We start from the raw sequence: 12,759 nt of genomic DNA, 5'->3' as shown, positions 1-12,759 counted from the left end.
GGTACTCAATCCATGTGTCTCAGTGGCTCCTTTAAAGCAGCAGTGTCATGCCTGTCCCATGGATTGTGGGGGACCGGGTGGGCGAGCGGATCCTCGAGTGACCACACGTAGTCTGTGCTCCATGTGTCAGTGTGCTTGTTACTTGTTACCATGCCGGTGGTGGTGCTTGTTTTCAGGTCTTCTCTACCCCCACCCCCCTTCCCCCTCTTTGACTAGCTCAGCCCACACCTTTCTCCCTCTTAAATGAGCCCACTACATGGGTGCTCAAAGAGTCATGCAGCTTAGTGCCACAGTTTTGTTCTCCTGTATTTTCACATGGGTGTGGCCAAATCAGGCCTGTGAGCCAAAGCCCGCCCTGGGCCAGTTGTTGTGCAGCCCTCTAGCTGAGAATGGTTTCTGTGTTTTTAAGGGGGTATTAAAAACAAAACAAAATAAAATGAAACAGTACGTGACAGAGACCTGTAGCTGAAAGCTCTAAGAACGTAACGCTTGGCCCTTTTCAGAGTTTGCCAACCCCTGATCTACAAGCATCTCTTGGCAGGGATTGTGTTTTTCCTGCCTTTAAGTTTAAAATTTGCATACAGCGTAACTTCCAGTGCACTGTAAATATTGACATTTAAAGGGGAAAGTATTATATTACTCTTTAAAATATTTCCAGTAGAATCTAAATACCATGAATACACCCACCATCATGCATTAAAAAAAGAATATGAACAAGCTCTACTTTAATGGTAGGAAAATGTTCATTGCTGCTTTTTCTCCTTGCACTCATATTTTTACTTTACTTGTCTCATAGAATTTTATCCTAATGTAAACATTCCTCTGCCTATAAGGATTTTTTCACCCTGCCATATTCTTTTTTTTTTTTTTAAATCTTTCACCTCCTTTTTTTTTTTTAAGCTCTTTATTGGAATATAATTGCTTTACACTCTTGTACCAGCTTATGAGGTACACCAAAGTGAATCAGCTGTATTTATACCCATATCCCCTCCCTCCCGTGACTACCCCCCACCCTCCCTGTCCCGGCCGTCTAAGGCATCACCCATCATCGACTTGATCTCCCTTTGTTGTACAGCAACTTCCCACTAGCTATCTATTTTACAGTTGGTAGTATATATGTCTGTGCTACTCTCTCACTTTGTCCCAGCTTCCCCTTCGCCCCCCACCGCCCTGACCCCGTGTCCTCCAGTCCATTCTCTGCATCTACATCCTTATTCTTGCCCTGTCACTGGGTTCTTCAGTACCTTTTTTTTTTTTTTTTTGATTCCATATATATGAGTTAGCATACAGTATTTGTTTTTCTCTTTCTGGCTTACTTCACTCTGTATGACAGACTGTAGGTCTATCCATCTCATTACATATAGCTCCATTTCATTCCTTTTTATGGCCGAGTAATATTCTATTGTATATATATGCCACATCTTCTTTATCCATTCATTTGTTGATGGGCATTTAGGTTGCTTCCATGTCCTGGCTATTGTAAATAGTGCTGCAGTAAACATTACAGTACATGTTTCTTTTTGAATTATGGTTTTCTCTGGGTATATGCCCAGTAGTGGGATTGCTGGTCATGTGGTAGTTCCATTTTTAGCCTTTTAAGGAATCTCCAAACTGTTTTCCATAGTCACTATACCAACTTACATTCTCACCAACAGTGCAGAGGATTCCCTTTTCTCCACACCTTCTCCAGCATTTATTGTTTCTAGATTTTTTAATTAATTAATTTATTTATTTATTTTATTGGCTGTCTTGGGGTTTTTTTGCTGTGTGCGGGCTTTCATTAGTTGCAGTGAGTAGGGGCTACTCTTCGTTGTGGTGCGTGGGCTCCTCATTGCCGTGGCTTCTCTTGTTGTGGAGCATGGACTCTAGACACATGGGCTTCAGTAGTAGTTGCAGCCCATGGGCTCAATAGTTGTGGCTCATGGGCTCTAAAGCGCAGGCTGAATAGTTGTGGTGCACGGGCTTAGTTGCTCCGTGGCATGTGGGATCTTCTTGGAGCAGGGATTGAACCCATGTCTCCTGCATTGGCAGGCGGATTCTTAACCATTGCGTCACTTAGGAAGCCCGTTTCTAGATTTTTTGTTGATGGCCATTCTGACCAGTGTGAGGTGATACCTCATTGTGGCTTTGACTTGCATTTCTCTGATGATTAGTGATGTTGAGCATCTTTTTATGTATTTGTTAGCCATCTGAATGTCTTCTTTGGAGAAATGTCTATTTAGGTCTTCCACCCATTTGTGGATTGGGTTATTTGCTTTTTTGGTGTTAAGCTGCATGAGCTGCTTGTATATTTTGGAGATTAATCCTTTGTCCGTTGCTTCATTGGCAAATATTTTCTCCCATTCTGAGGGTTGTCTTCTTGCATTGTTTATGGTTTCTTTTGCTGTGCCAAAGCTTTTAAGTTTCATTAGGTCCTATTTGTTTATTTTTAATTTTATTTCCATGATTCTAGGAGGTGGGTCACAAAGGATCTTGGTTTGATGTATGTCATGGAGTGTTCTGCCTATGTTTTCCTCTAGGAGTTTTATAGTGTCTGGCCTTACATTTAGGTCTTTAATTCATTTTGAGTTTATTTTTGTGTGTGGTGTTAGGAAGTGTTCTAATTTCATTCTTTTACATGTTGCTGTCCAATTTTCCCAGCACCACTCATTGAAGAGGCTGTCTTTTTTCCATTGTATATTCTTGCCTCCTTTGTCAAAGATAAGGTGCCCATATGTGTGTGGGTTTACTTCTGGGTTCTCTACTCTGTTTCATTGATCTTTCTTTCTGTTTTTGTGCCAGTACCATACTGTCTTGATCACTGTAGCCTTGTAGTATAGTTTGAAGTCAGGAAGCCTAATTCCACCAACTCCATCTTTCCTTCTCAAGATTGCTTTGGCTCTTTGGGGTCTTTTGTGTTTCCATACAAATCGTAAGATTTCTTGTTCTAGTTCTGTGAAAAATGCCGTTGATAATTTGATAGGGATTGTGTTGAATCTGTAAATCGCTTTGGATAGTACAGTCATTTTCACAATGTTGATTCTTCCAATCCAAGAACATGGTGTGTCCCTCCATCTGTATTGTCTTTGATTTCTTTCATCAGTGTCTTATAGTTTTCTGCATACAGGTGTTTTGCCTCCTTAGGCAGGTTTATTCCTAGGTATTTTATTCTTTTTGTTGCAGTGGTAAGTGGGAGAGTTTCCTTAATTTCTCTCTCTGCTTTTTCGTTGTTAGTGTATAGGAATGCAAGAGATTTCTGTGCATTAATTTTGTATCCTGCTACTTTACTGAATTCATCAGTTAGTGCTAGCATGCCATACTCTTTTGTAACTATATATTCCTATTTAATTATTTGAGAAGTTCCTATAACCCTAAGACTCCTGGGTGTTGAGCATTTTCTTTTGGATGATTGTTACAGTTGCTGTTCGTACCAGCTTCTGGTTTTCCTCTGTTGCCGCTACTGCCTCTCCTGTCCCATGTCCTGACCCCTCTAAGTAGGGGATACCTCAAAGTTTGTCCTGTCCTTGGACCTAGTAGTCAGGTCTCTGGGGACCTCTCCAGCTCATGAAATGTGAATGCTTCTGTACACAGCTCCCAAACCTCTCATGCAGCCCCAGCCTCTCCCCCACACTCCAGAAAGATCTGTTGGCTGCCAGTCAATGTCTCCACTTGGATGTTGACATGAATTCACAAGTTAATCTCAAATCCGATGTTGAACTTGGTGCACCTGTGCCCTCTGCAGTCTTTATCTTCGAGGAGACAGTTCTGCCCTTTTCCATTGCAGGGTCAAAGATCCCAGCACTTCGGCTCCTGTCTTCCCACACCACTCCTAATCTGTCAGCAAATCCTGGTGTTGCTGCCATCACAGTATCTCTGCTTCAGCCACTCCCACCCTGGTCCTAACCAGCATAATCTCTCACCTGGACTGTTGCTGTGGTCCTGCCCATCCTCTGCTCAGACCCCTCTTTGGCTCCCTCCCTCACTCTGAATAAAAGCCAGTGCCCCTAACAGTGACCTGTGAGGCCCGGTCTGCTGCCCTCAGTGCCTCCTTCCCCTGCCTACCTTTCTGGCTTCTGCATGTCCCCTGAACGCATCAGGCCCTCTCGTGGTCTCGCCACGCTTCCCTGCCTGGAGTGTTCTTCACCCGGATACTCTCCTTTTTCAGGCCTTCACTCTCAGGCTACCCTATTTAAAATTGCAGCTCCTCGCACCTCCTAGCCCCTTAGCTCTTTTTCACTTTCTGTTATATGATTTATGTATTTATTTTGTCTCCCTCCACTAGAATGTAAGCTTCCTGAGGATAGGAAGATCTCTTGCTGATGTGTCACCTGTGCCTAGATTAGTGCCAGACACATACCAGCTCATCAGGTGTTTTTGGATAAATAGTGACTTTAAACAATATGTTGTAAGCTTTGATGGTTATTAAACAAGAGAGCATTTCATCTCAAAGGTATCTGAGAATGACAAGGTTGTTTGCATTTTTCTCTGATTTAGTTGATGTGTTTGTGAACAGTATTACTTAATGCTAGAAAGAAGGGGTCAGTATCAGTTTTCTTCCTTCCTTTTGTCTCTGTAGGTGTGGACACTGAGACCCGCTTGTCCGTATAAATAAGCAGTCGGGCACAGAAGGTGTTTGTTGTCACTATGTCATTGTGTCCCTGGACCTCAAAGTTAGGGGCCAAAATTCACATAAAGGGGACTTCCCTGGTGGTGCAGTGGTTAAGAATCTGCTTGCCAATGCAGGGGACGTGGGTTCGAGCCCTGGTCCGGGAAGATCCCACATGCCACAGAGCAGCTAAGCCTGTGTGCCACAACTACTGAGCCTGCATGTTGCAGCTACTGAAACCCGCACACCGAGAGCCCGTGCTCTGCAGCAAGAGAAGCCACCAAAATGAGAGGCCTATGCACCACAATGAAGAGTAGCCCCCACTCACCACAGCTACAGAAGGCGTGCACGGCAAGAAAGACCCAATGCAGCCAAAAATAAAAAATTAGAAAAAATTCACATAAGTTATTTTACCGGTCTTTCAGCTGACTGCTAGATTAGTGACGAAGATTCCTTCTTCTGTTTTGTTGAAAGCAGAGCTGGAAACCACCTGGTTGGAAATGGCTTTACAAACCCAGTCACTAGAGTCCTTTTGTGTCGCATTTTCCGAGGTATGCACCAAAACCACTTTCCTAAGACCTTCCAGCTGATCACTAGTCGTACATGTCATTTTTCACTTGACAGCCTCTCATTTTACCTGAAATATTCAGAAAGCATTGAGAAAATTGATGTTAATTTCATCAAACACTTACCAGTATATTAAGAACTTAGGCTTTACAAAAGCTCGTGGCTGCACAGTTAGCTCATTCAGTCATCAGAAATATCTGCCATACGCATCAGTAGGCAGAGCCAGTTCTGTCAAACCACTCTCTCTTTGTGAAGTCTTACTCTTTTAAAAAATTTAAGATGTGCCTCCAACAGCCCTCTCACTTCCCAGTTTAATTCCTAGTGGAGAGGTGAGGCATGGAGCTGGTCACCACATGGAGAAGGCATGTGCCTGTCACTTTCTGGCACTCTCTTTGCTTGCTTCTCACGGGGCGACGCATTCTCTTATAGTAGTCTCGGGATCAAAGTCACTCAATGAAATTTCATCATCCCTGCCATCAGGCTCCACAGTATGTCTGAATTCAAGACATTCCAGCAAGAACTGCGACATTGTATCTTTAATGCCATGCTTTGTCCTTAACAGAAATGGGTGTAAGATCAGGAAAAGCACAACCCTGCATAATGCCTCAATTCAAGGAGCTTTACTGTGACCGGTGCATCACACCTTGGTGCAGTGCATCATAGCAGGAAGGTCGATGAGCAGTAGGCGGGAGAAAGGCCGTGAAAGGGGAGGCAGGGAAGGGCAGTGGGCATGACTCCTTGACCTCACGAGCACTGGTGGGCAGGTTCGTTTTACTTAAAATAGAGCACTCACGGACACTAGCCACCGGAAGGGGAAAGAGGGAGTTGAACCTTCATTTTAAAGATGGTGTTAATTTTGTCAGGTTGGGAAGTCTAGAGTAATTTAACTGGGGTGGGGGCGGTTGGGGGATTGGTGCTGGATTGCCCTCTGTTGGCAGCAACACCAGCAGCACTTAGCTCAGCCAAGCTTCCCACAGGCTGACTCCAGGAGAGGAGAGGCGGGTGGCACAGTCAAGGGAGTTGGGGCTGAGCTGTGGGCTTTGCAGACCTGGGGGGCCACTTGGCAGTGCTGCTTCAGCCCTGCACATCCTTCTGTGTACCCACCAGCCCCTTTGCAGAGGGCCTGTTCTGTCCTGAGGGCTGTACGGAGCACTTAGCCAGCCAGCCCATGACTGCTGACCGGGCACAGTCGCTCAGACAGCAGATTTTGTGTTTCTGGTTCACTGCTGTGTCCCCGGAGTCCAGAGCAGTGCCTGGCAGAGGGTCCCTGCTCAGTACATGTTTACTGAATGACTGGAAGCCACGAGAAAAGCAGTCACCACAAGCCCGCCTGCCCCTTGGAACTGACTTCTCATGGGGAAACCAGCAGCAGATTTCCAGGTGCTGAAGCAGGCTGGTTACCTGTCATGAGATGTGCTGAGGGGAGGTGCTGGGGTCTGTGGGGCACGGTGGGTGGACAAGGTGAGAGCTGGGCTGCTCTGGGAGGGGACAGAGGGAGGAGAGGGAGCCAGTCTCCCAGAAGATGCCTCCCCTTCCCCGAGGGTGCACGGCCAGTGAGGAGGAGGGCAGGCAGGCCCCCGTCAGTGTGGGGATGATTCCTAATCATCAGATCGGGGCCGAGCTTGGCGAGATGACCAAGGAGCCCTGCAGTCCTCTTTGTAAACTCTTAATTTTCTGTATTTGCCATACCCTAACATAGTGTTTGCCTTTTGTTTCCTTTTTTTTTTTTAATTTAAAGGATTTTTTTGTTTTGTTTTGTGTTTTTTGATAGATGAGGGTTACTACCAGGGCGGAAAGTTTCAGTTTGAAACTGAAGTTCCAGACGCGTACAACATGGTGGTGAGTAGCCTGCGCCAAGCCGCTGCCCCTCGCGTGCGGGGCTGTCCCGAGCCAGCAGTGCCCCACGCTGTGTCCATGTGCAGCCACCCAGCGCTTGGGCTGAGCACAGAATGGCCGCTGTTTCTGTGGTTAGTGTCCCTCATCAGCAGTATTTAGAATTTCAGTGGAGAGGTTCATCTTCTCAACAAATATTTGCGAGTGCTGTGTACCAGACAGTGTGCTGGGGGACAGCTCTGCCTAGGTCAGAATCTCTGTCTCGAGGCTGCACCGCTGCAGGGAGCTGCCTGTGTATTTCATGCAAATCTTATTTGTTAAATTCTGGCACTGGAGAAAAGAGCATTTTACTTAAAACTATAGTTTTGTTTATGTTATAACACTAAAGTTCCAGAAGGGTATAAAACATGTATTTTAGAATTTTGGAAAAAGAACAATGGCCTGTAGTTTTAAACTGTGAGTGATTTACAGCCCTTGCTACATGTTGGACCCTCCCAGTAATAACTGTGCCAAGTGCTGACACATCTGCCTTTGCTTTTAAGGAATGTGCTGACCAATTAGGAAGGCGAGAGAAAGTGTAGAAAGTTATCATAAAATGATAAAAGTGGTAAGTAGCAGTGATAATTGATCAACAATAGGAAACTAGAGAAATTTGGAGAAGGAAGAGAGAGGCTTGCTATGGGAAGGTGGTCGGGGCCAGTTCAGCTTCTGAGCAGAGCTAGAATTGGAGCCGTCCTGAGTAGGCTTGGCTCTTGCACAAGTGGGACAGGTATTCTAGGTGATGAGGGCATCTCTGCAGCTGTGTCAGTGGGTATGGAAATGAGAACTGGCAACCTTTTTACAGGTCAAGTTGACCAGGTTGACTTGAATGAAGAATTGGGGTTGGGGAATAGTGGAGAAGTGAGAAAACTCAGATTTGGGGTTTTGTTGGACCCTTCAGCGGTGAGAGATCATTGAAGGTTCTGAACAATTCCACACGCCCCTGGGTGGAGACACTAGAGAGGGTGTGGTGCGCCCCTCAAGGCGTGCGGGCCTCGGCCTCTGAGCTGCCGGGGTTGGCACGTGGCCAGCACTACTGATTTTATATACATCTATTTCCCCCTGATGTTTCTTAACCTTCCCAAGGCATGTGGAGTAGGAAAGAAAAATCTGATGGTAAAATAGTGGCCATTTTGTAGTGAGAAAATGTTTGTCATACTGTCTGATCCCTGTGTGACTTCTTTAAGAAACACAGAAGTAGGCAATGAAATAAACAGAGGATAGAAAACCACTGAGCCTCAAAGACACTCTTCCTGTATTAAATGGTGGTATATGAAGATCTTACATTTTTATATTTTAGTTTCTGTCTCCTTTGGAAATTTTCTAAATGATGGGCCAGTCCTGTTTAATGGTGAAGAAAACCTGTTTTTTCTAGCCAGGAAGCACTGAGAGTCCAGGCCCTCTGGGGTGTATCCAGACCCCACCCAGCTGCCGTAAGGGCCTCTCTGCATGCTCTCTCTGCTCTCATCCAGGCAAAGGTGGCACAGCTGCCTCACCAGCAGGCTGGTGAGTGTCACAAGCTCACGGCAGGGTGTAGAAGGGCAACTTTTTAAGAACTTTTATTGAGATACAGTTAACAGACAATAAACAGCATATACTTAGAGTGTAAAATTTGGCATCTCAGTCTCCCAGTTCATTCCCCCCCAACCGTCCCCACGTTCCCCACTTGGTGTCTATATGTTTGTTCTCTACATCTGTCTCTCTATTTCTGCCTTGCATTTTCTTCTTTCATAGTTGTTAGCATTTGCTTTATGTATTGAGGTGCTCCTGTATTGGGTGCATATATATTTATAATTGTTATCTCCTCTTCTTGGACAGATCCCTTGATCTTTATGTAATGTCCTCTCTTGTCTCTTGTAACATTTTTTATTTTATTTTATTTTATTTTTTTGTTTGTTTTTTATTAACATTTTTTATTTTAAAGTCTGTTTTATCTGATATGAGTATTGCTACTCAGCTTTCTTTTGATTTTCATTTGCATGGGATATCTTTTTCCATCTCCTCACTTTCAGTCTGTATGTGTCCCTAGGTCTGAAGTGGGTCTCTTGTAGACAGCATGTATATGGGTCTTGTTTTTGTATCCATTCAGCCAGTCTGTGTCTTTTGGTTGGTGCATTTAGTCCATTTACATTCAAGGTAATTATTGATATGTATGTTCCTATTACCATTTTCTTAATTGTTTTGTTTATGTTTTTGTAGGTCCTTTTCTACTCTTATGTTTCCCACTTAGAGAAGTTCCTTTAGCATTTGTTGTAAGGCTGGTTTGGTGGTGCTGAATTCTCTTAGCTGTTGCTTATCTGTAAAGCTTTTGATTTCTCCATCCAATCTGAATGAGATCCTCGCTGGGTAGAGTATTCTTGGTTGTAGGTTCTTCCCTTTCATTACTTTAAATATATCGTGCCACTCCCTTCTGGCTTGCAGAGTTTCTGCTGAGAAATCAGCTGTTAACCTGATGGGAGTTCCCTTGTATGTTATTTGTCGTTTTTCCCTTTTTGCTTTTAATAACTTCTGTCTTTAATTTTTGTCAGTTTGACTACTATATGTCTTGGCGTGTTTCTCCTTGGGTTTATCCTGCCCGGGACTCTCTTTGCTTCCTGGACTTGGGTAGCTATTTCCTTTCCCATGTTAAGGAAGTTTTCAGCTATAATCTTTTGCAATATTTTCTCGGGTTCTTTCTCTCTCTCTTCTCCTTCTGGGGCCCTTATAATGCGAATGTTGGTGTGTTTAACATTGTCCCAGAGGTCTCTTAGGCTGTCTTCAATTCTTTTCATTCTGTTTATTTTTTTCTGCCTCAGTGATTATCACCATTCTGTCTTCCAGGTCACTTATTCGCCCTTCTGCCTCAGTTAATCTGCTATTGTTCCTTCCAGTGTATTTTTCATTTCAGTGATTGTGTTGCATATCTCTGTTTGTTTGCTCTTTACTTCTTCTAGGTCTTTGGTAAACTTTTCCATCTTTGCATCCAGTCTTTTTTCAAAGTCCTGGATCATCTTCCCCATCATTATTCTGAATTCTTTTTCCAGAATAGTGCCTATCTCCTCTTCATTTAGTTGTTTTTCTGGGGTTTTATCCTGTCCCTTCATCTGGTACAAAGTTCTCTGCTTTTTCATTTTCTCTCTCTTTCTGTGGCTGTGGTTTTCAGTTCTGCAAGACGAAATACTGCTGCTACTGCTTGATACTGCTGTCTGCCCTCTTGTGGAGGAAACTATCTAGGAGGCTTGTGTTTGCTTCCTGATGGGAGGGCCTGGTGGTGGGTAGGGCTGGGTGGGTGGTGCACAGTAAGACTTTAATCTGCTTGTCTGCGAATGGGTGGGGCTGTGTGCCCATCTTGTTGGTTTTTTGGCCTGAGGCTACCTAGCACTGGAGCTTACAAGCTCTTTGGTGGGGCTAATGGCAGACTCTGGGAGGGCTCTCGCCAGTGAGCACTTCCCAGAACCCCTGCTGCCAGTGCCCCTGTCTCCTCGGTGAGCCACAGCTGCCCCCTACCTCTGCAGGCAACCCTCCAACACCAGCAGGTAGGTCTGGTTCAGTCTCCTATGGGGTCACTGCTCCTTCCCCCTGGGTCTGGTGAGCACACTATTTTTTGTGTGCCCTCCAAGAGTGGTCTCTGTTTCCCGCAGTCCTGTGGAGGTCCTGCAGTCAAATCCCGCTGGCTTTCAAAGTCTGATTCTCTGGGGATTCCCTCTCCCATTGCTGGACTCCCAGGTTGGGAAGCCTGACATGGGGCTCAGAACCCTCACTTTAGCGGGTGGACTTCTGTGGTATAACTGTTCTCCAGCTTGTGAGTCACCCACCCAGCATTTATGGGATTTGATTTTAACGTGATTGCACCCCTCCTACCATGTCATTGCGGCTTCTCCTTTGTCTCTGGATGTGGGGTGTCTTTTTCGGTGAGTTCCAGTGTCTTTCTATCGATGATTGTTCAGCAGTTAGTTGTAATTCTGGTGCTCTTGCAAGAGGGAGTGAGCGCATGTCCTTCTACTTCGCCATCTTGATCCTATCTCTCTGTTCACCTTTTTTGTAGTTAATCTTTATCTATATAATTCTCCTCCGCATCTTTCTTCACTAGACCATCTACTCTCTGAAGGAAGAGTCTGCAGGTGTCTTAATCTCACTGTATTTTCGGTGCTGGGCAGGTGCTGCCACACCAGGCATGTGTCACACATTTGTCCAGTGGTTGGCATGCTCTCTGCCCCCAACAAATTTATGGTGTTGAAAATAAAACCAGCATATGAAGATACATAGGTTACAGTTGTTTGGGGTAGAGGTTATGAGAGCAGACTTTAAGGAATTCGTGTTTCATTTGGATGAGGAAAGACAGCCAGTTTTTAGGAAGTCAGCCTGAAAAGGCTTTTTGGAGCTTTCTCAGAATTCATTTGTTTTAATGCCATAATTTACATGATTTCTGTACTTCATAAGGACTTTTTTTTTAACCCTGAACACATAGTTCTCGTAATTAAGGTCAGTTATTAAGATTGTGAGTGAAAACCTTTTAATCAGTAAAGTAGATCATTGTTTTTGAATAAACTTTTTTAGAAAAGAAAGAAAACACCTATGTGGTATCACCCCCACACTCTAACCCAGCAGCTAAAATGCAGATATTTCCTTTGGGTCTTTGTCCTTTTGTCCCTGAACTTTATCTCACGGTCTCCAGCTGCCTCTCTCAGTCCTAGCAATAAGCTGAAATGATTGAGCGACATTTAATGAGCTCCTAGAATGCATTGGGTTCTGTGTCAGACACCATTGGCTGTAGATGAGAGTCGAGTGGCCTTCGAAGAAGCTCAGTCTCTGGACACAGACACAGAAACTGATTCCCCAGGGTGATGGGGACGCCGAGAGGAGGAGGAGGCCTAAGTGCAGGTGGCAGCTTGGTGGTGGTGTCCCCAGGCCTCAGGCGGCCCCCATGGCATTTCACTGTCAGTGGTCGGAGGAAACTGTGTGCTGAAGCAGGAGACAGGAATGTGGCTTTTCTCTCCTCCTGGAAGTAAGGTTATGTGATGTAACCAAATCAAGTAACGTGACCATGACCAGCACTGAAAGGGGTCAGGAAGGGCTGTCCTGCCTCGTTTCCAGGAGGAGGAGAACCAGAGGTACCACAAGTAACACCTGAACACCCACTCACCCCTCTTCTTTTTACGTAATTTATACTTTGTGGAAAATTGAGAAAATACCACTGTGCAAAAATAGAATATTAATCACCTGTTATCTCTTCACCCAGAGATGATCACTGTTAACTTTTTGATGTATGTTATGCACAATATGTAATCATACATACGGGTGGGATCATGCTACACAGAGCTTGGCAACTTGGGTTTTTTTTAACATTGTAGTATAATACAGTATATCATCATATCATGAGAGTATGTGTTCTCATGTCAATTAATATATATATCATCATTAGTAAGAGCACTTAATTGTATGATGTATCATGGTAAAGGATTAAACCAATCCTTTATAGTTGATCACTGGGCAACCAATTTTTTGATAATATGAACCAGACTTTCTATAAAGGGCCAAATAGTAAATATTTTAGGCTTTGTGGACCATACATGGTATCTGTCATATATATATATATATATATATATATATGTATATTTTTTTTTTTTTTTTCCCTGAAGAAAAAAAAGCCTTTTGAAAATGTAAAGGGCATACTTAGATCATAGATCACACGAAAACAAGCCCGGCCTCATTTGGTCCCTGGGCTGTAGTTTGCTGACCCCTGGGAATAAGCAGTG

General features: G+C 44.3%; 1 protein-coding gene across 5 annotated transcripts in view; it reads left to right on the top strand.

The window, feature by feature from the left end:
• The window catches only part of UBE2F (ubiquitin conjugating enzyme E2 F (putative)), a 90,904-nt gene that overhangs the window by 63,227 nt on the left and 14,918 nt on the right, over positions 1-12,759 (top strand). For all 5 annotated transcript variants that reach the window (XM_057745961.1, XM_057745963.1, XM_057745958.1 and 2 more), the window contains one exon: positions 6,924-6,991. In XM_057745961.1, coding sequence (XP_057601944.1) covers positions 6,924-6,991 — 68 coding nt within the window. The remainder of the gene's footprint in view (positions 1-6,923; positions 6,992-12,759) is intronic.

The sequence above is a fragment of the Hippopotamus amphibius genome, chromosome 8, assembly GCF_030028045.1.
Source record: "Hippopotamus amphibius kiboko isolate mHipAmp2 chromosome 8, mHipAmp2.hap2, whole genome shotgun sequence".
Lineage (NCBI taxonomy): Eukaryota > Metazoa > Chordata > Mammalia > Artiodactyla > Hippopotamidae > Hippopotamus > Hippopotamus amphibius.
This window is presented reverse-complemented; position numbering and strand designations above follow the sequence as displayed.